The sequence below is a fragment of the Cricetulus griseus genome, chromosome 7, assembly GCF_003668045.3.
Source record: "Cricetulus griseus strain 17A/GY chromosome 7, alternate assembly CriGri-PICRH-1.0, whole genome shotgun sequence".
Lineage (NCBI taxonomy): Eukaryota > Metazoa > Chordata > Mammalia > Rodentia > Cricetidae > Cricetulus > Cricetulus griseus.
This window is the reverse complement of record NC_048600.1, coordinates 99336988-99361362: the sequence shown is the minus strand read 5'-3', so window position 1 is coordinate 99361362 and position 24375 is coordinate 99336988. Positions and strand designations below refer to the sequence as shown.

Below are 24375 nucleotides of genomic sequence, written 5' to 3'. Positions count from 1 at the left end.
AAATCCAAGCCTAGTGACGTAAAGCAGTAATTATTTATTATAGATCACACATCTACAGAGTGTGGCTCGCCATTTCCACTTACTGAAAAATATTTATTTGTATACCACAATGGAGTATAAAAGAAATAAAAATTTTCACATTTTGGTAAAATCCAGTTAAACTACTTTTTGTTTTAGGAAATTGCTAGCAAATCCAAAGTCATGAAAAGTTTGCCACAAATATTTTCTGTTTTTATGTAAATTTTAAATTTAGACATATGATCCTTGGTGAATAGATTTTTATATCCAATACAAAATAAACATCCAACTTTTTTATATCAAAAGTAAGTCTTTTATAGACAACAAATTGTGATAGAAATATTTTTCCAATTCATCCTGCCAATCTCTGTCCTTCAATTACAGAGCTTAACCCATTTGTATTTAATGTAGTTAATAGTGAGGAAGAACTTGCATTGGCTATTTATTTGTTTTCTGTGTCTGGTGGTTTTATTCTGTAGAACCTTCACTCTTGCCCTTTTTGTGTTCAGTTGCTTGTAGTACACTAGAGGTTGAATGTCCTATATCCAAAATGCTTGGGACTAAAGGTGTTTCATATTTTCAGACTTTACTGTGAGTATCCCTCATCTGAAAACCTGAAATGCTCTGAACACTGAAACTTCCTGGACTCCTTATCAGTTATCATGTTTCAGACTTCAGGGATCCCAGCCTGTATTTTAATCTCCTCCTCCTTCCTTTTGTAGGTTTTAGTCATTTTGTTAATGTTTATGTTGAGAGTTATAACTACACAGAGATTCACCTGCCTCTGTCTCCCAGAGTGCTGGGATTAAAAGTGTGTGCCACCACCCCTGGCTATTACTTTTTAATTTGTCTTTTCTTCTAATTAAAATAAAATTATATCATCTCCTTCCTCCAACCCCTCAAATGCCCCCTCCATCCCTTTTAAACTCATGACCTCATATTCTTTAATTATTATTGTTATATATGTGCACACACATACGTATGCAAGTGTTACCTGAGTCTGTTTAGTGTTATTTGAACCTGTTTTAGGACTGGCCACTTAAGATTGAATAACTATTTTTTTTAAGATTTATTTATTTATTATGTATACAGTGTTCTGGCAGGTAGGTGGTGTGGGCCACCATGTGGATGCTGGGAATTGAACTCAGGACCTCTGGAAGAACAGCCAGTGCTCTTAAGAGATGGCTCAGAGGTTAGAGGACTGAGAACCACTTTAGTTTCTGAGTTGCTGCTGTAGAGCCATCTTGGAGGTCCCCTCACATCATGGCAGTCTATTTTTTCAGGTTTGGTAGGGTGCTTCCTTGTATTAGTCAGATCAGACAGGCTGAGATTAGATCTTGAGATTAACTTCCCTTCCTTTGCCATACAATATCAAGAGAGTGGTTGTCCTATAACCCATACTTCTTGCTATACGCTTCCTTGCTGTCTCTCAAGAGAATATATAAATGTGACTCTTCACTTGTTCCCTGGAGTGTGTTGCCACATGCTTTTTCTATAAAAGGAAATAACAAAATAAATGATTCTTATAAAGGCATCCTCCAAAACTGCTTCGAATTGCTGGACTTTAAGGTAGAACTTTGTAGTTTTGTAGTGCAGAAATGAATGGAATATATCTATAGCTAAAACAGTTTCAATATTCTATTAGAAATGAAACAGATTAACCTCTGCATTATTTTCTTTCTTTCATTTGAATTCATATTTTTAGAAGTTCAGATTCATGTTTGAGTTAGAAAAGTGATTTGAGTGAGGAAAAGAAGGCAATGACATTAATTTTATGGTACTAATTTTTCTTAAGTTTAGGAAGATTATGGAAGTAAAAATTTAAATACAGCTTAAAATACTGACCTCAGACTTTACAGTCTTGCTAGCAGAGCTTGGCTTTTAGAGAGACAGGAAAATGTATGTTAGAGCCAAAATTATGACTTCTTTGGCTGTGACCAGGATTTCCTCTTGCCACCTTGGGGACTAGAAAGTAGAGGTAGGAAAATTTCATTTTGGAGCCAAGTGTGACTTGTTTAGTTCAAGTCATAATTTATTACTCATTCTTTAGGGACCTGGAAATAAAGAAACCCACTATGAAATGTAGATAATGGGCCACTCTGAAGGGTGAGCGTTAAGCTAACTTTCCCGGTGAGGATTTTTTTTTTTCACATCCACCTTTCCCAGATGCTTCTGATCATTCTGTAAGAACATTTTTAATCATATAATAGTTTAAAAGAAAACTTTCTGCACACTAGATTGAGGTACTTGAGGGGCATGAGAAGGAACTCAGGCTTTTCTATGACTAAAGGTTGGTGGGAAAGCATAACTAAGAACATTATTTTCTTTTAATGCAGTTGAGTCCCATATAACAAAACCACCTTTTAAATGGGTATCTGAAACAACTACAAAAGCTGCAGCCTTAAAATTCAGTCACCCACATCTCAAATTGGTGATTTAAACATAGATACCAGATTACAACAAAACTGTCCAGATTATAAAACTAGTCAGGATAATGAAGCAACCTTCTATTTTTACCTAGCCAGAAGCACAAGCTACTGTAATGGATTCTGAGAGCACAGCACCACACCATCCATAGCCCTTTCTCCTGAAGATCACAGCCTAGCATGGAATACTGATGGGAAAGTCAAAGCAGTCACAGCTGTGCTGAAGGAAGTCAAGAACTACGGAATGCTATGATCTTTATGGGTCAGGAAAGGCTTCCTGAGGAAGTGGTGTTTAATCTGACACAGGAAAGAAGGGAAGAACGGTGGAGGTGAACAGAGTGACAGCAGTATGCTCAGGGGACAGCAGTCTCTAGGAGTTGCAAGAAGCACAGATTTCGGGGAGCTAGGACAAACAGCCTGTGAACTCAAACTGGGAGAGATATTTAGAAGTCAAGTCACCTAAGGCTCCGCATGCCAATTTCAGGTTTGGGAATTTTATTCTGTACTATGGGAAAGCAGATCCTGGAACAGAGCCTAAGGTCAGAGTGGAGTGGAGTTCTGGTGGTTATAGTGTAGCGTCTGCTATTGAGAGCCACCTGGATCTGGCCCTAATAGCAACATGTACTTCCCCATGGGGGGATGGCCTTATATAGGAACTTAAAGCACTGCAATACTAAATTCAGTAACATTTAGGAAACCAGCAGTTTATGTGGAAATGGTTGGAAATACTTAGGCCAAATGAGTTCATCCTCAATCACTTACACCTTACTTTTTAGAAGATCCTTTTCTAGCTTAAGGGGGAAAATAGGATAACTTGGTCAAAAATATTGAAAAGCAGTTTATAAATATAACTTAAATTTTAAAAAAGTAGTTTAAGTAAGCAACCTAAGTTGCCACTTATATTTTTGCCATGGGCAGTAAAAGTGATAGAAACAATACCCTCAGAAGACAGATGCATACAAGAAAGATCCATACAATAAATAGATGAGTTGCTGCAGTTACTTCTCTCCCCTCCCCCTCCATGCTAGCAATCGACCCCAGGTGTTTGCACATGTTGGGCAAGTACTACCACAGAGCCACATCCCCAGGATTAGTTGTCTGTATTCCTTAAAGGGATGAAGACCAATAATGTCTGATATTTTGAAAAATTCTAAATTTGTTTTCTTTCATTTGTATGATGGTTTTACAAACATAGGAACCTTGTAAATTGGTTTTGCTCTCAAACTGGGTCAGAGTCTTTGGACTTATGAACATGGAAGATTGATTGGGACTTGTGTTCAGATAGATTTGTTGACATGACATAATTAATAGCACTCCTCAAGGGGCATTCTGGAACTGGTTTTTAACTTCTCTAAAAATAAGTATAATTTGGTCCTCAGGTAAATTTGAGTTGTGGGTTTTAACTACACAATCTTAGCCAGAAGACCAAGATTAATCACTTCATTCATTTTGTCAGATCTCTAAAACTGTAGGTTACAGGCATATAGATGGGCTTCAGGTGTGTCGCTCAAGTTTTCCAATTATAAAAATTTTGGCATATCAGATAATATGGGCTGTAATATGTGTCACTATTTACAATAATCAGTCTTCCTAGTTTTGGCTGAATTTAATAGCTTGATGAAAACAGGAGTGGTACATTCCTATAATCCCAGAACTTGGGGGCCGAAACAGGAGGATCAAGTTCAAGGCCAGCCTTACCTACATAAGAAGACCTTCAATAAATACATACAAGCTTGAATCCATGGAAATGGGTGGTGTCATGCTTTCTAACATAGGGCATAAAAACAGTGTGCAAGGGAATGTAGTGAGCTGCACGGTGACTCAATCTCCTACTGCATCAGTTTAGTAGATTCGTAGCCTTGATATCTGAGTTTGTCAATCTTGTCACTGTCAACCTTTTGGCGGCTACACTGTAGAATGTTTAGTCAAACCTCTGCCTTGACCCACTATGTGCCAGCCCATCTTCCATTCCCTGCCCTCACCTGCCAGATGTGACAATGCAAAAGTGCATCCATGTTGCAAATAGCTTCTTGTGGGCAACATTTAGTTGAGCACACTCCTTTGCATATAGCACACATACATGTAAATCATGAATTAAAATGAGCAATGTATGCTATTAGTGCATGTACATGCATGTGTATGTGTCTCTCTCTGAATCTGGAGCTCATTGATTGGCTAGACATCCCCCGATTCTTCCATTTCTGTCTCCCAGCACTGGAATTACAGGCACTTGCCGGCACTTGCCACCTGTCCTTTTTGTTTATTTGTTTTTTGTTGTTGTTGCTGTCTTGATGAGGGTACTTGGGATCCAAATTCAGGTCCTTGCTTGCTGTGCAAGCAAGCATTTTACCCTCTAAGCCATCTTCTTAGCTCCTATATTTATGTTAAACTGCATTTTATCAAGTTGGGTGAACAGTTGAATAAAGCTTTTACTAAGAGTCTAATACATACGAAATACAATAGGTGGCTTCTTATAATAATTTCTCTGTGTCTCTCCCAGTCACAGCCCTGCTTCTGAGAGGCACAGGCTTTTTGAGCTGTGTTATCATACATCTATAACTATATTTTAGCATTATTGAGGGAGTTTACTAAGTTCCTATTTGAAATATGGATTTTAGCTCTATTAACCTACTTTTCCCTTTTATGTATCTTCTCAATATAATATATAACACCTCAAGTTTTTTGTTTTTGTTTTTAAATCTGTTGTGAATAGTCACATCACAACTAAAAATTTTGCTTCCTGTTTCACTTGAGAGGTGGTAACACTTTATTTTTCCCATCTGCTGGGGTCTGGCCTGTATCAATACCATGCTACAGAGGCCATCTCTTTTGGACTGATGTCTTTGGGGTTATAATCAAAACCAGCAGAACAGCCCCGGGTCCATCTCTGAGTGGGAGAGTGTGGACCTGGGGAAGCTAATTACCCAATGGCGTTGAGGACGAGCAAGACACAGACATCTTATCATTTCAGGAGGGCTCTCAGTCCATGCTGGAGTCTGGAGTCCACAGTTTATTCAAGCATCCTCTTATTGCTTTCCAACCATGGGGGTGATATCAGAAGACATCTATTATCATGTATAAAACTGATATCAAATACTTCCTTTAATCCTAGAGGCAACCCTAAAAATGCAAGTCCTCACCAGCCTCTCACCAGTCCCTAGGTACAAGCCCTCAGAATAGGTGTGGGCCCACCCAGGGCCTATGTCTGTTTTTTATGTAAACTAGGAGACATTCTCCACTGAGGCCAAGCCATCTAAAAGACAATTTGAGAGGCCTGCATCTGAAATACCATAATTGATATTTTCGGTCCCCGTACACCAATCCCCTTTATTTCTTACTGGTCTCACTATATAGCCCAGGCTAACCTTAAACTTGGTATCTTTTGTTTTGCGTTTCTAGGGATGTAGCCTAATCCTCATGCAAGTACAATGCCACTGAGCTTTGCTCACAACACCCATATTTTTGCCATAAGGAACAGGGTTTTTGCTGTGTTGCCAGAATGTCCTTGAAGTCATAATCCTCCTGCCTCAGCCTTCCAAGTAGACAGAACTGCTAAGTTCGTGGCATTGTACCCAACCTTCTCTCACAACTCTGTGCTCTATACATTTTCTTACATTTTTCTCTATTAGTCCCTTAACCTTCAGTCCCATCGGCACTTCTGTGGTTTTACTGGCTTGTTTTTTAGAAGGGGCTCTAAGGGTGCATCGGTTTGAACTTCTTCTTCTTCATGTAATCATTTATCAGTTGCCCATCTGCATTTTCTATGTGGGATTTGGCGTGAGGTTTATTTTAACATAACTTAAGTTGAAGTTTTTGAAAAACAAGGGAAGAGAATATTTTTGGCTTTGCTTTTGATTTTTAACTTTTTAAAAACTCACAGTCTCTGTTACTTTTACTCTAAACCATAAGTTTTCAAAATGCTCTAATTCTATATATCTTATTCCATACTCACGGGTTCGTAAGAAGCGTTGAGTCCTCCATTCCTGGCAGAAAATAGAAAATAATAACTTTTAAACTTTCACACTTTTTAAAGACCTTCATTTCAGGGTTTTGGTGGTTCTAAAAGTTTTGTTGATTTTTACTTATTGTGTGTATGTTTGTGCGTATGTGTGCTCACCATGGCACATGGTTGGAGGCCAAAGGACAACTTTCAAAAGTTGACTTTCACTGTGCATCTTGTTGAAACAGGATCTGTCTTGTTTCTTCTGCTATACTGTGTACTCCAGGTTGCTGGCTTGCTGGCCTCAGGTCACTGTGAGAGTGCTGAGATTACAGATACAAGCCACTGCATCCGGCCTTTTATGACTCCCTGGGCTCAAAGTTGGGTTGTCAGGCTTGCAGGCAAATTATTCTACCCACTGAGTGGTATCTCCAGTTTATTTTAGAAAATAATTTGTGTATAATAGGGATCTAAATAGCAGCAGTGTTCTACTTCATTAACTCCTAGACTATAGAGTTCATAAACCGAGTTTTCAATATATTCAGAGAATGTGTTTGTGTATTTAATGGGGAGCAGGAGAGCACAATGTCTTACTATATGCCTTGAACTCAGAATCCTTCTGCCTAGCCTCTAGAGATGTGAACTCCGATGCTGCTAGCCTCAGTGTTTAACAGTATTCATTTAATATATTTTTCTTACATTTGTTATCTTTTCTTGCTTGTGTTCTTAAAAATTTGCTCTTGCAAAATGTGACTCTGGGTTTGGTCTGTTGTCACTGGAACTCCCCAGGTTCATTATGCCCATTGCTGCATCCTATGGTATTCACAAGCCCTTTGCATAAGAGATCCTGCCTTCCTCCAGACAGTTAATAGTTGTGAATATAGGCAAATGTAGGTCTCTGTAACACGCCGAGTAAAATACTCTCATTCCCTTAGCAAATAACATTGCCTCACTTTAAGAACCTGTGAATCTTTACAACTTCACGCCGTTTTCTTATGTAAGGTATCATTACTGAATTATTTTGTGTGTGTGAAGAATGCAGGGGCTGGCGAGGAAATGCACCTCAACTAAGCATACCCTCTACCATGGAGCCACTTCTCTCACATAAGATTTCATTTTGCATGACTGTGGGTGCTAGGTTTTCTCCACTAGTGTGACTTTATAGAAACACTAGAATGTAAAATACTTAAAAGAAACAATGTTTAAATTAATACAGGCTAATTATACACTCATTCTCAAATGTCTCTCCATTCCTATATTTTTATGTAGCTGCTTTCAAAAATAAATCATAGATTGCAAGGTGATCAAAAAGTATTAGAAAGCATATTAAAGAGTGTTATGTAAACCATAATTTCTTAGAATATTTGTGATCAATTGCAGAAGTTATTGAGAAAAAGATGTTTCAGAACTCAACAGTATTCTCTATATAGTCTGCCGTTGTACCTATTTTCATTGATTATTTTCTTACCATGCACCAAAACCTTTAACATTTTAAACAGAAGTTCAGCTATTACTAAAACTTGTAATTTCTAAACTTAAATTGGGACAAATGACTATAGTGCAGAATAGTGCCATCATTGCTCACTGGGAATGCAGACTGAAGAATTAATAGCCATCCCTCAGACAGAGGACCAGGGGCAGGGTTGACTCTTTCTGAATGTTGTAATCAGAAAGAGTGCAGCCGTCTTCCAGCTGCTAGCCTGTAAAGATGAGCCTCTGCTGGTGGGAGTGAAGATGACCTCTTTATCCTGGATCTTGATCTTCACATTCTTGATGACACTGGGCTCTACCACTAAGGTGATCATCTTGCCAGTCAGGGTCTTCATGAAGTTTTGTATTTGACCTGTTAACAAATGTGATGTAACCACAAACTGCCAAGTGCATAGAATCACCTAGATGAAAGAACCACTGGCCAGGCATTGGTGGCACACACCTTCAATCCCAGCATTTGGGAGGCAGAGGCAGGTGGATCTCTGTGAGTTCGAAGCCAGCCTGGTCTACATAGCAATACAGAGAAACCCTGTCTCAAAAAAAAAAAAAAAAAAAAGAAGGAAGGAAGGAAGGAAGGAAGGAAGGAAGGAAGGAAGGAAGGAAGGAAGGACCACTGAACTGGATAAAGCCTCTGTAACTTAATTGATTTTTTTTATGAAAGTGCCATAAACTAAAGAAATTTATAAGTCACCTAAAATAGTGAGTGAGTGAGTGAGTGTGTGTGTGTGTGTGTGTGTGTGTGTGTGTGTGTGTGTGTGTTCATTAGTGGTAGTTAAAAACCAGGTGTTAAAATCCTGATTTGGGCTGAAGAGCGTAAGGCAATGACTACATAACCTACATAGTCCTATGACTTTTTTCATGTTCATGCAACAGTGTATTACAGTTGATGGTAAAGTCCACAGAATATCTATATTGGGTCTTAGAAGATATAAGAAAAGTAAAGACTTGAACCCACATGCTCCTCCCTCCCTTTCATTGCTGGATATGGAACCTAGGGCCTCACACACACCATGGGCAAGAACTCTATTCCTAAACTACAGCCCAGCCTCCTTCCTCCCTCTTTTCCTTTTTCTTTTGATACAACAGATCTTGCTAACCTCTCCAGATTGGCCTTGAACCTGGAGTCTTCCTGCCTAAGCCTCCTGAATAGTAGGGATTACTACTGGCCTGCACCACCAGGCCCTTTGCCTACTCACTCTTCATATATGCTTTCCAGCTTCGTGTTTATTGTCCTTTTATTCGATCAGTGTATGAGGTATGAGGATTGGCAGAAACCATTTCCTCTTTTTTATAGAGAGGAACCTCAGAAATGAAGCTTGCAGGGAGAACTGTGGTTACACACGGACTACAGGCCGTGTGCTTCCCTCCTCAGAATAGACAATAGCTTTCTAAGATGATGACTGAAGCATTTGCAAGTCTATCCAAGCAATATCTTAACATGGATAGCCTTACTAAATTGCCATAATGCCTATGATGCCTGTGACCCTAATAAAGTTTAAAACTAAGATCTTTCCAAAACAGGCATATGAAAGTTTCCTTCATGACTTAAAGAACTAGCTGTTTTCCTTTTAATAGAAAAATATTCATTTCCTCTTTTGCCTTGTGCTCTTATCTTGACAAATTGTTTGGATAATGAAAAACTAAGATCTCACTTCTATTCCATCTGGGATGTTTTTGTGTCGTTATCAAGAGATTTACTTGGGAGTAACCAATTAAATATTTCGAGGAGTAACAACAGCTAAGTTGCTTTAAGTAGCAGTGGTGGCTATGTAGAGAACAGAAGATACCTGACTTCTCTCTGGTGTCTTTCCTGGGGATTGACCCTAGAGCTGTGTATATACTGGACAGCATCTTTCCCTGAGCCTCAGCCCAGCTGTTTCTTAAATGTCAAATTATTCAGGTGTTTTTTGTTTTGTTTTGTTTTTTCAACAGCTACAATTTATGACACAAAGTTTAGTACATTCCTCTAAAAAAAGTATCTTATTCAAAAGCAGTTTTGAAGCACATATGAAGTAAGTTATATTGCTGCTACTATGTCTTAGTTCTTGTTTCTTGGTAGGTTATTGTGGGTAAGTCCTAATGTAACAGAATAACAATTGAAAACCATTTCTAATGTGCTTTTTTATATTTTTATTATTTAAAAGGGAGCCTGGCTTCTTAACTCTTGGCAGAAACTTTTTCCCTCATTTAAAAAAAAATGTTCTATATTTGGTTAACTTGATGTTTCAGAAATGTTGAAAATATGCCAAATGAAATAAAATCAGTTACACTCCTTTTATCTAGCCAAATTATCCCACATTACAAGGTCTTAGGCTCAGTTGAGAGCTTGAACTATTGGAATTTATATTGTGATACAATGATAAAAGTGTTTACACTGCAGTGTAACTCTGAACAGTAAATGTCTCTTATGCACTGTCTTTGTCTCCAGCTTGGGCTTGCTGTAAATGCCATGGTTTTAAGCCCTACCTTCACTAGAGCCTTACCAGAAAAATATGTTTATTTTCCTGAAGGATTCCTTTTTAATATTATTAATTAGTGGCTTCGGGTGATTGTTCTTTTTTATTTAGAAGTTTGAGCTTTAATTTAATTTGAATTCTTTTTCATACAGGTAAATATTATATGTTGAATATATTCTCCCATACCTCCTACCCTGACTTTTCTAATCCCTCCCTCTACCTGTTTGTCTCCTTTGGCCTCATAGATCAGCAGTTCTCAACCTGTAGATCATGACCTCTTTGGGGGGAGGGGGGGTCAAACAGACTCTTTCACAGTGGTTGCCTAAGACTGTCGGAAAACTTACATCATGATTCATAACAGTAACAAAACTACAGTTATGAAGTAGCAATGAAAATAATTTTATGGTTAGGAGTCACCACAACATGAGGAACTGTATTAAAAGGTCCCAGCACAAAGAAGGTTGAGAGCCGCTGCCATAGGCATTTTCACTTCCACTTTCATCTTACATATGCATTTATGATTTTATTTAACTGTATATAAAAATCTAGAAATTACAACTGAGAGAGAACATACAATATGTTTTTGAAACAGGCTTAATTCAGTTAATATGATTATCCACTTGCATACATTTCCTGCAAATAACATAGCTTCTTTCTGCTTTATATCTGGAAAAGTTGCATTGTACATATATCCACATTTTCTTTCTTCATTCCTGTCAGTGGATACTTAGGGTGATTTCATAGCTTTGTCATTGTGAGTTATGCTGCAGTCAACATTGATACACAAGTATTTCTGTGATATATTGACTCAGAGTCCTTTGGGTAAATACCCAGGAGTTGTATAGCTAGGTCATATGGTAGATCTGCTTTTGCTTTCTTGAGAAACCTCTACACTGTTTTTCATGGTGACCGAGCTAGTTAGCATTCCCACCAGCCATATATAAGGATTCCCTTTTATCTGTCTCCTTACCAACATTTGTTGTGGTTTGTGTTCTGACTGAGGCAAGATAGAATCTCAATGTAGTCTTGATTTGCATTTGTCAAATGGCTGGAAAGATGGGGGTGTTGTATTTTCATTGGCCATTTCATCTTTTGAGAACTGCCTGTTCATTTTCTTAGCCCACTTACTAACTGGGGTTTTTATTTGTTGTTATTTAATTTTTTTTAGCTCTTTGTGTATTTCACATATTAATCCTTTGCTGGATATATAGCTAGTAAAGATTTTGCCCCCATCATGAAGGCTTTCTTTATTTGATTGTTTCCTTTGCTATACAGAAGGATTTGAATTTGATTAGGTCTTAACTTTCTTTTTGAGATAGAGTCTCATGTAGCCCAGCCTGGCCTTAAAGTCTGTCTCAGCCTCTGGAATACTAAGATTCCAAGTGTGTATGTACTACCACACTTGGAAGCTTGAACATTGGTCTTCAAGCTTTCATACAAGAAAAAAGAATCTACTTGAATTGGTTGCTGAATTCATACATTGCTGAAATCATGATATACGTATTTGTGAATTTGAATAAAATCTACTCTTTCATGTAGGGTAGTGGTAAAATGAAGAGATGCATTTATAGTTCTAACTCATTTTTGTCAAACCATTTATTTCTTCAGAAACTAATTACAAAACTAATAAAAGGAGGCTGGAGAGATGACTCAACATTTAAGAGCATGTTCTGTTCTTCCAAAGGACCAAGTTCAGTTCCCATCACCCACATTGGGTAGCTCACAACCTCCTATAACTTTGGTGCCCTCTTCTGGCCTCTGCAGGGACACACACACACACACACACACACACACACACACACAAATGAAAATTTAGAAATAAGTCTAAAAATCTCATAGAAGATTACTGTTACACGGGGCTTATTTATTGAGACTAACTTTGTTGGAGGATAATGGAAAATTGAACAATAATGTGAAGTTCAAAACTGTGATGAAACTTTTTGATATGTGATATCCTATATATGAATAATTATTTTTTAATTAAGGGTTTTGTTTGCTTTTTGTCTTTCGAGACAGTGTTTCTTTGTATATCCCTGGCTGTCCTGGGATTTGCTCCTTAGACTAGCTAGCCTCGAACTTAGAGGCTGACCTGTCCCTGACTGCCTTTCACTGGGATTAAAGGCATGTGCCACCACACCAGGCTTTAAGTGCTCTTTTATTGTGAATTACTGCTGCTTCTGATAAAATTGAGACATGGACAATTAAGGAACTTATTGTTTGATCTTGAGTATATTATGTTGTAAATCAAAACACAAAATCTTATAACTTGTGCTTGAGTGCTGTCTTTCTGCACCTTTTACACTGTTCTGTAGATAGCGCCCCACTCTTGCTTCTCAGTGCCTTCACTGTTTAACAAATCTGAAGCTGTGCCTTGCTATTCGCTTGCTTGTGGCAGTTAAATTTTGAGGACATGCATACATCTTTTAGATACATTTTTATTTCTCTAATAATTACCAAAATAAGGATACCTTTCATTCTGAATGAACTTTAAAATCTGTTAACAGTATAATAATCATAATCATAATAATCATAATAATTATAATAAATCCATGCGGCATCTGACCCTGGTGTGTTACACACTTTCTCAACTATAATAAGCAGGTTATTTAAATGACTAAGCAAGCTGAAGAAAACAGTGAAAAAGCCAAATATTTACATGTTGGCAAATAGTTATTACTATTCTTAGCCATGACTAAGAGACATACTAAGTGTGTCTGTCCATAGGGTTTCAATTTGCATCCTTTGATAAAGTAACTGACCCTCTCACTTCTGTTTACCCACTTTTCCAAAATTACACATACATAATTTATTAAGAACGGGGAGGGAGTGATTTACACTCCTTCCAAATAACATAGCTGATTGTAGTTTTCTGTTTGGGGCAAGGCTTGTAAATGTATTTGAAAAGTTATGGTAGATGATATAAAAGGTCATCTTTCCGAACCACACTTGAGCTCAATTTATGGTGTTTACTTGCTGTCAAAACTTAGAAAAAACATTCACAGTTAACATCCATAATGCAAACTGTCTGTCTCATTAGGCATTGAAGAAGCATTGGTCAACAGGTATAATATTATTTGGCTGTGTAGCTGATGTGAATGTGGGCATGACCTCCCAAGTAGATGAAAGAGTAATCTCTTTGACAGTTACTGGATGGCAGAGCTTGCCTTGGGCCTTGTGCTGCTTCAGATTGAAACTATTTGTTTGGAAAGCATGCCTGGGGAATGAGAATGCTTGTAAGGATGAGCAGGTAAAAGTAAAAGGTTGTCTTTTGACATTTAAGCTAATCCCTTCCAGCCTTTGCTTTACTTAGCATTTAGGCTATTTGCTGGCAGGAGAAACTGGCTTTTTCACATATGCTGTGTGTCATTTTAAATTGGGCATTGGTTTTCATGCTTGATCAAGATCATTATACATTTGATGGAATTCTAGAACACTTTACATTTAACTTAGTTTTCTTTACTCCTGTTTTTAAATAGGAAAAGTAAGGCACAAGGTCATTCAGAAAAGGTGTGCAAGTATTCAGCTCTGTGGCTTTCGCTCTTTAAGAGAGCTGGCTCCTCACTTGATCCGAATTCTAGCACTACATTAGTCTTTTCATGCCTAATTTTCTTATCTTTAGCGTGAAGTACTATCTTCCCTGTAAAATTATGAAGTGAGTTGTGTGTTATCTGTTAGTCATTCAGTCATTACACTGTGCATGGATCTATATAGAAACTCACTGAGTGCTATTATTTTATACTAAGAACTTTGACTCTCAGAGTTTCCAATTTTGAGTGTTTAGCTATTTCTTAATGTCAATTTTTATTTCAATTTTTTCCTTCCTTACACTTTTGTTTGTTTGAGACAGGGTATTGTTAATGCTGCCAGGCTGTCCTTAAACTCCTAGGCTATCCTACCTCTAGTTATCCTACTGATGCAATCCCCACACTTGGATTTCAGATGTGCATTACTGGACCTGGCTTACCATCAATTTTTACTTTTTTTTTTAGAAATTTAACTTGAGCTAAGTCAAATTTATCTTACTCCTTAAACATACTTATCTTCTCTGGGTGACTACTGGACTTCTCTCTAGCTGGAATGTTAGAGAGAATCTTGGCATTTTTCCTTCACTTCTAATTGGTGATGCCAGTCCTGTAGGTTGACACTGTGTTACAAACTAGACCTCTTTTCTATTCTTTTACTTCTCCAAGCCAGGCCCTCACTATTTTCATACCACATTCATGAACTATCTTCATTTCTCAGCTCTCCTCTTCCATACATTAGTCGACATTTACATCTTAGCATGTTTGTTTGATAGCCATTTGTGCTATCAAACAAATATATATAATATATATAATATATGATATATAATATAATATATATAATATAATATATATGAGTCTTTCTGTTTTTTTAAGTTCTTGTCAGGCTGGAAAATATTTCCACCTCACTTTTGCATTCCTCACCTAGCATGATGGCTTACACCAGCCCAAACTGCATATGTTCAACCGAATTCAGTATTTCAGCTTCCACAATTCCTCTGCACTGTTTCAGTTTTCATACTTTAAATGGTTTTTTTTTATTACATTTCTGCATCATCTTTAAGAGCTACTTCAGACTAGCTCCTTTTTTTTTCACTCAATTAGTGTAAACATTCTGAAATTGTAATACAGTCAGTCACCTGTCAGCATCTGTGGTAGATTGATTCCAGAAAACATGGAGAAAGAACATGCTCAGATGCTCAGGGTCCTTAATAGTGTAGTGTTGCATCTAATCTCTGCCTGTTCTCCTGTGCACTTTAAATCATCTCTAAATTACTCACAATACCTAGTGTGGTGTAAATGCTGTATGTTGTCTTACTGCAGGACTTGGGGGATATTGACAAAAAGTTGCACATGTTCCAGGTAGCCCAGGGTGCTTTTGTTTTGCTCTAGATGTTTTCTATCAGTGGTTGGTTGGCTCCACTTGGGACGTATCAGTATGGAAGGACAAAACTTTCTCCTAGAATATTTTGGACTTGAATTGTTTCAAAGAAGAACTTCTTTGTTGTGTGTAAAAAAAAAAAAAAAAAAAAAGCAGTTCATTCTTGGGCTGATACCAATATTAAGCAGTGAAGACTTATGAGGCACATGGTGGGGTGTGTTAATAGTACTGGGAATTGAACCAAGAGCCTCACAAATGTCAGCTAAGCCCTCCACACTGGGCTGCCCTCTGCCAGCCCATGGTATATTGTATTAAATTCATTAGTAATATTTTAACCCTGTAGTTTGCTTAGACTGTCACTAAATGATTTTATGTGCATTGATTCTTTTACTCAAGTGTCTTTTTAGTGTGCCTGTATTTACTTTGCTCTTACTGGTGTGCCTACTGCTGATTGCTGTTACCTTGTTTTTCAATTGTACCATTCCCATTTGAATTTGTGAAATTTCTACTTCCAGGGTTGAGGAGATGGTTCATTGGGTAAGAGTGCTTGTTCTGCAAGCATGTGGACCTGAGTTTGAATCTCCGGGATCCATCTAAAAAGCTGGGCCTGGACTCATATGTCTGTAATCTCAGTATTGAGGAGTTGAAACAGGCAGATCCCAAGCTGTATGGCCAACCAGTCTAGCCTAAATGTCATGCTTCAGTTCAGTAATAGACCCTCTTGCAATGATGCATGGAGTAGTAGCGGAAGACTCTTTAAGTCTTGTTGTAGTCTCTGTATGGGTGTGCAAACCTATATACTCACATGTTTGCAACACATACACCAGACATGCACATGCACACACATACATTGTAAAGAGTAATAAAAAATTTAACTCTGCTAAGATTATCTCTAGTTCATTCATTAAACTCTCATGAAAAGAAAAAGATTTCTTTTCATGTGTGTGTGAGGGTGCATGCACATGTGTGCCTGTGTGGGGTTTTTGAACCACTTGGATGTAGGTGCTGCTGGAGGTCTGAGGTAGTCAGATCCCCTGAAATTGAACTTGTAAGAGGTTGTGAGCCATCTGATGTGGGTGCTGGAAACTGAACCCAGGTCCCCTGGAAGAACAGTAAGTGTTTATAACCACTGAGCCACCATCCCCCTAAACTGTGTGTTTTGTGCTACTTAACTAGGTTTTCAATGTCTGCTTTAAAGTCCTTGTCTGTCATTCTCAAGGCTCCCCTCATGCTTCCCAACTGTTGTTGCTGACTGCCTGTATTTCCCCTTCCCTAATGTGTGTCATGTTTTGTTAGTAATTTTAATTGTATACTAAACATTATGGATGGTGCATTATAGAAATTTTAAGTCCTGTTCTCTTCTGTGGAATATTGATTTTTGTTTTTATAGGCAGTTCAGTTAGCACCTGATCATCCTGAACTTGTGTGGGCGTGATTTGATGATTTGATACAGAGATCTCATAAACTTTAAACTGTCATTTGGGGGCCTTGTCAGAGTTTGGCTTAATCCTTTGTTGGAGTTGATTTAGAATGGGCATTACTTTGAATTGCCTTTATTAACATGGCAAATGGCATTTTTGACGTCTCAGGTGGCTGTTGGGGTTAAACCAGTAATTATAGCTATCACCAGTCTGGCAATTATAACACCCTAAGAGTTCTTTGGACATTTATGTGTCTTTTCTATTCTTAGCCTGAGTTAGGTGCTGTGTGGTAAACCGTGGGTGAGTCACCCTGAATACTCACTAATGTTTAACCAGGAGCTGGCAAGATTGCTCAGCTGGTTAAGGCTTCCCCCTGTGGCCTCTTTTTGTAGGCTTGCTTGGGTTGGGGTGGCATTTCCCACATAGGAATTATAATTTATTGTGTTTTCTTGTGTTTATTTATAAGTTTTTTTTCAAAATGTCTTAGATGTATCTGTATAAATAGATAGAACTTTATTACATGTTTCCTTGCTTTTCCAAAAGTTGTCCCTAACAGTATTTGATAGTTTGTCCTTTTCCCTTGGATTTAAAATCCCCTCTTCATTCTGCCAAATACACAGTGATCTGTTTCCAGATTCTGTTCTGTATTATTTATCAGGTCCTGTGTTGGTATAACACGGTCAGTCATTATTGCATAGATTTTTATTTTTAACAATTAACCTTGGAGTTATTTTATCCCATTCAGTAAAACTTTCCTAACAACGTAACTTAAAGAAATGACTATATTGTTGATGATGGTGTGCAGTGGGGTAGAAGCTCTGAACTCTGGTAACTCAAAGCTTTCAACACTGCAGAAGTCTTTTAGGCCCCTAGTGATATACAGACTGGAGTCTGAATTCCTATCCTAGAAAGAATAACTCTTCTAACCAGAGTGTCTTCATCTGTGGTGAAAGGATTCAGATGGCAAAGTTACCAACCCTGCGCAGTTTACATAGTGGGCAAGGTGGGTAGGACACTTTCAGGGTTTCACAATGGAGACGTATTAAACAATTCTCCTGGCGTATAGGCAAATCTTTCTTTAATTTTTTAATATAAAATTCAGTCTCAAGGGAATAACACACCAGGTATGCCCACCTGCTTAAAAGAACTAGGAAAGCGAATGTTATGGTGAAACACTGCTTTTAGGTATTCAACACTACACCTTTAATCCTAGCATTCAGGAGGCAGATCTCTGTGAGTTCGAGGCCAGCCTGGTCTACAAATCAAATTCCAGGACAGCCAGGGCTACACAGAGAAAACCTGTCTGGAAAAATGAAAAAAAGAAAAGAAAATGAGCCCCGCAGTCCCTGGTCACAGAACACAGTGTAGGAAGAATAAAGCCAGAGCCTAGTGATCTCACTGATGTGAAATGTCTCATTGCTATGAGGATTTGCAAGGCACAGCTCCAGGGAGGATGGAACTGTGCAGGGAGAAAGCACCACATATCTGCAAAGGAACCACCTTGAACCTTTAAAGGGATAGTGGTTGGCACAGACATGAGTGGAACCTCCTGAAGTCAGGGAAGGAGTAGGTGGACAATTCTTTAACCTTATAAAATGCTGGACTGGTTTGTGCTCTCACTAGCCATGGGTTGGAGGGCAGCTCATAACACATGGGGCGTAGAACATAAAAAAGTTTCACCTTTTTTTTTTTTTTTTCTGGAAATAATTAGCCCTAGACCATGAGCTGCTCTGGAGCTGTTTTCATTGCATTTGAAAACAAGCCTCAAAAGAATCAGCTGGTTCCAAGTCACCTGTCTGAACCTAAGAAAACACAGCACTATGGAAATTGCTGTAACAAAAGTTCATAACCATTAATGTAATAGTCACAATGTCTAATATCCAATCAGAAATTAGCAGACTTGAAAGAGAAAAATACAGCGTCTAGTGTAGGGAAAATGTAACACTAGAGAAACAAAACCATAAATGACATGTAAAAGCAAGCAGATAAGGACTTAAAATATCTTACGTTTTGTTTCATATAGCCAAAGAAGATGGAGAAAAGCATGACCATGATGGAAAGAGAAATAAAAATTAAGTACTTCTGTGACATGTCCAGATATGGAAAAATATATTGTGATAAAAGATGTGCTGGGTCAGTCAGGTACCATCTTAGAGAGATGTGTGAGCATGAACACAGAAGTAAAAATTACTGAAAATGAAGTATAGTGTGAAAAAAACTAGAATAACTGAACAGGGCTCTAGTGCCATTGTAGAATAATATAAAGTGGCTAAATAACTGTGCAGTTAAAGTCCAAGAAGTAGAGACAGGGTGGAAGCAGAAAAAGAATTAAAGTAATAGTTAAACATTTTCCAAATGTAAAGGAAACCATAAGCCCACTGATCCTCCAGGCCTGCACTCATGCAGAAGATACAAACAAACAGGTGCACTGCAATTCAACACAAAGTCAGAAAATAACGAGAGGTCATAGGGAGGGCAAGAAGAACCCCGGACTTCTATCTAAACCTGTGCCAGTAAGGATAACTTAGTTCTGTCTTAACATACTGAAAGAAAATATGTCAACTTGGAGTTCTTCACTCAAAAATGAAGATGTAGTTATAATCCCAACACTCAGGAGGCTAAGGCAAAAAGATCATGAGTTGAGACCAGCCTGGGCTACATATTGAAGGACCTTGTGTCATCAACCCCCATCCCCCAAGGAAGGCTGGCTAAAATGAATTACCCACAAACCTGTATTAAGTAGTGGTTCTCCCTGCAAATCTTTCTATCTATCATCTATATCTATCTATCTATCTATCTATCTATCTATCTATCTATCTATCTATCTATCTGTCTATCTATCTTATCATCTATTGACAGGGTTTCACAACAGGAACTCACAGATAGCAGTCTGCCCTTGCCTCCCTAATGCTGAGATTGAGGGGGTTTGCCACCACTCCTGGGCAGAATCCTTTTTAAAGTAATCTAGCACACAAAGCAGTAGATTTCCTCATGGCATCTTCACACACATGACATTCTCTGCTTTGTTGTGATTTGGAAACTTAAATCCATAGATGAGAACAAGAAGTGCCAGAAACCACAAATCTGTGAGTAAATAATCTACACAGTTAGAAAAAAGAGATATTTATTACTGCAAAGGTAAAAATTTGAGAAAAGCACATAAAGTACTATTCCAATTCTAGTGTCTGAATTTGAAGTATGTGCCACAGTAATATAATGAGTTAACATTGGGGAAAATTTAGTAAAAAGCATATGAAACTTCTGTACTTTTTTTTCTGTTTTTTTGTTTGTTTGTTTGTTTTTTGAGACAGGGTTTCTCAGTAGCTATGCAGGCAGTCCTGGAACTCACTCTGTAAACCAGGCTGCCCTTGAACTCGAAGAGATCCCCCTGCCTCTGCCTTCTGAGTGCTGGGATTAAAGGTGAGTGCCACCACCACCTGGCTGTTTTTGTTTTTGTTTTTACTTTCATGTAAACCAAAACATATACTAAAATTTTAAAAAACTAAAATGGCATAAAATTTGTGAAAAAATTAAATTGTAGTATGTTCTTATGCCATTTGTAAAGTAGTATAATACTATTTTAAGGTAAGTTGTGTTGTTAAGATATATGTTGTAAACTCTAGAGCAATATCTAAAAACAAAAATGGAACCACTAGAGGCTGGAAAAATGGCTCAGCAGTTAAGCTCACTGACTGCTCTTCCAGAGTACCTGGGTTCTATTCTCAGCCCTGACGTGATGGTTTACAACATCTGTAACTCCAGTTCCAGGGAATTGAATGCCCTCTTATGGCCTCCAGGGATACTGCAAATAATCATACACATAAAATAAATTTTAAAAAGGGAAGAAATTAAAGATGGAAACACTAGGAAAAAATTTTTTCTTAAAAATTTTTATTGAGTCTTTGTGAATTTCACATCATGTACTCCAATCACACTCATTTCCCAGTCCTTCTATATCTGCTTTCCACCCTTGTAACCTTCCCACAAAAATAAAAAATAAAAATTAAATTAAGACCAAACAACAAAAAAATTCTTGCTGTGGAAGCTGCAGTGTCTCACTGTGTATCACACAATATATCCTTTTGTTCAAATAGCTTTACCTGCAAATGTTCATTGCAGTGAGTCATTGGTCTGCTTCTGCTATACCATTGTTACGGGACCCTCACCGAGACTCCTCTCGGTTATCCTGCTATTGCCAAGTCATGGAGGTCCTGCAGCTTTGGTTCTACAGGACCAGCCCCTTCACAAGCTTCAGAAGCTCATAGTCAGGGTAGATTTTGGGGTGGACCAGCTCAAGACCCTGGATCTGAGCTTGGGTGGTAGCTGAGTTGGTCATCTCTCCCACACCAGTGCCACCAAGGCCAGCTCTCCCCTGTTCACAGCATCAGGGCCAGCTCTCCCACATAGCCCTAGTGAGGGATTGGGCCAGCTCAGCATGGCACTTGGATACCAACATATCCTCACAGATGGCAACTCAGCCATGGATGCCTGAGGCCTAGACATCACCATAGCCTCAGGTGGCAGCACAGGCCGCTCATATCAGGCTGTTCGTCACCAACCAGACCTCAAGTTCCGCCTCTCTTCATAATGCACAAATCATTCTACTTCTTTTTATCACCCATCTCTCCATCACGTACTTGCTCATTGTAATGACAGAGCCGGTGGCCTCTCTAGGAAAAAAAAAAAAATTGATACCAAAAAAAAAAAGAATTCTAGATGGGACAATAGGAAAAATAGCAGTATGTCAGTCTTAAACCTGATTATCACCATAACTACATTAAATATAAATGGAATAACCATTCCATTCAATAATCAAGGATCGTGAGACTGGAAAAAAATACCAAAAAGTGAGCTAGGTGTGTGTGTTTATTAGTCACTGTTCTACTGGTGTGAAGAGACCATAACCTTTAATAAAAGAAACATTTAACTGTGGGTTTGCTTATAGTTTCAGAGGCTTAGTCCATTATCATCATGGCAGGGAACAGAACATGGCAGCAGTCAGCCATGGTACTGGAGAAGTAGCTGAGAGTTACATCCTGATCCACAAGCAGAATGAGATTGGGCCTGGCATGGGCTTTTGAAACCTCAAAGCCCACCCCCAGTGATATAGTTCCTCCAACAAAGCCTCACCTACTTCAACAAGGCCATACCTCCTAATCCTTCTAAACCTTTCAAACAGTTCTACTCCCTGGTGAGGAAGCATTCAAATATATGAGCCTATGGGGGTTGTTCTCTTTCAAACCACACACACGCAGCATGTATAAATAAATGGAATATATATGTGTTTCATTTATGTACTTTGATATGGATGAATTCCCAAAATAATATGCTGTGAAGTCAGTACAGACAAATGGGTACAGAATATCTAATAACACTTAACATGAAATTTCAGAAAAGGCAAAAACAAGCAAGTCTGTGGCTGTTACAGCCAGGAGTTTAAGAAGGAAATGATCTATATTATAATAACCTGATGGTTACATTTGCTAGAACTTATGTTATACACTGAGAACATGTGAATTTCATTTTATGGAAATGTTGTCACACAAATAATGATACACATGAGAGAATTGTGGAAATGTAAGAATGAATAAGACTTGAATAAACTGAAAAAACTCAGAACTGAAAAACAAAATACTCTAAATAAAATTTAAAATGTTAGATATTCATATGATGTTTAAATAAGCTTTCTTACTCACTACATTTTTAATATTTAAATTATTAGGTTGAATTGAAACGACAATACAATGACCACCACTCAAAATTAAGAGGCCTTTTGCCTGGCCGTCAATGGTATGAAATTCAAGCATACAGAGCCCTAAATCAGGCTCTAGGCAGGTGAGTAAAGTAAAATTGTCTACAGTGTACTGTGTGTAGTTTTGCCTGTGCCCAAGAAGAAAAAGTAATGTTGGATACTTTTAAAAATCAATGTGGAAAACCAGACAGTAGTGGTACTCGCCTTTAATCCCAGCATTCAGGAAGAAAGAAGTAGTTGTATCTCTGTAAGTTCGAGGCCAGTCTGCTCTACCAGTGATTTCCAGCCAGAGCTACACAGAGAAATCCTACCTTGGGAAGAAAAAAAAATCTATGTGTTAAAATTGTATTTAGTTTAACTCTAGGAAAGTATGCTTTTCATAGATGTCAGAAGTGGGAGTTAAGAATTGTGGCAAGCACTTTACCAATTGAACCATCATTATTCCCAGCTTGGGGGATAACTTTTTAAATTATCATCTCAAAAAAAAAATTGAAAAAAAATTTAATTTAAGCATTTTTGTTGTTCTCTTCAAGCCAATTATATTGTTAAGCTGCTGTTGTCTTGCTGCATATCCTGTCCAACATCCCATTTTCCTTGGCACCCAACTGCACTGCACCTTTTTCTTGGGCATTTCATTTTCTCTTCCTGATGACTGCCTGTTTCTGTTTGAAGTATAATATTCAGCTAATAGTCCCTAGGAAAGTTTGAATATATATTTTATAAATTCTTGGCTTTTACTTGTTATACTTATTTTTATAAAATTAAGTAATCTTACCTCTGTTGATTTTTGTATATTAATATAACACATTGAACTTCAAGAAAACTTGTGAAGTACAAATTTCACTTGCATTCTTTATGATTTATAAACTCCACATATTACCATGTTTGATTCTTCAGTTGAATAATACCTAATAGCAGTGCAAGTTGGAACCTCATAATTTAATTTTCTTAATCATTTTCAAACTGGTTAATCTGAAACTAAATTACCTGGTTGTGGTCAGATAGTTATTAATTGGCCCTTCACATTGTAGCCCCACCTACACTTTTAAAACCACAAACTTGCTTTTTCATCTACCTCTATCCACTAACATTCTCACCATGAAACCTACCATACTCTGGCATGCCCTTTCTGCCTTGGTAATAAGCTTCCGTGCTATTCATATGGCATAGTGACAGTTACAACCTGGTTGGAGTCGTGTGCTATGTGGATCCCTTCTGTTTCTTCACCTAGAGCTGTTTATACCCTGGTAAACCCAGATTATGTACATGCTCTCTATTGTAGCATATATTTTATCATCTTGTTTATGTGTATGTGTCCCTTCCCGGCATATGTATACACTGCATTCTCACCAAACTCCTGTGTCTCAGCTTGACATGGATGCTTCTGAATTGCTCGGCAAATGAAGAAAAATGTAAAGTTTGCTGCTTTGTCACATTCTGCATTGCTAGCCAACTTCTAGAGATTCAAAGTATGTTTTTCCAAAGTACCACAAAAGTCGTGCATTTGAAATATCAGCACACAATACTGTACCTTTGATATTTTATTAGTTGTATTGTCATTTATTGATTTTCGGGGACACTATCATTAAATGGCAATTTGTCACAAAGAACATATTTTTTAATAATTATGTTTTTAATGGAAAAATAACAATGAAATGAATGTTTTGTATCATGAGTGCTAATTGATATAAAGGTGTTTGTACTTTGAAGCACTCTTATGAGAGACACATGCAGAAAACTGGAATGAACAGAAACCAATCACTTGTTTTAATGTCTTGCATGCACATCAGGGAGCATGAGGGTATAGGCTACGTGGAGGTCAGCAGTACTTGTCTTCCTCTGTCACTCCCACTGTGTCTTTTAGAGGGTTCTCTCACTGAATGTGGAGCTTACAGTTAGCTAGACAGACCAGCCAGAGAACTCCAGGATCTTCCTGGCCCTGCCCCTCAGCTCGGGGGTTGCAGGAGTG

At 38.0% G+C, this 24375-nt stretch overlaps 1 protein-coding gene across 3 annotated transcripts in view; it reads left to right on the top strand.

Moving 5' to 3' along the window:
- Positions 1-24375, top strand: part of Brip1 (BRCA1 interacting protein C-terminal helicase 1) — a 128615-nt gene that overhangs the window by 90822 nt on the left and 13418 nt on the right. For all 3 annotated transcript variants that reach the window (XM_027426376.2, XM_027426373.2, XM_027426374.2), the window contains one exon: positions 22377-22489. In XM_027426376.2, coding sequence (XP_027282177.1) covers positions 22377-22489 — 113 coding nt within the window. The remainder of the gene's footprint in view (positions 1-22376; positions 22490-24375) is intronic.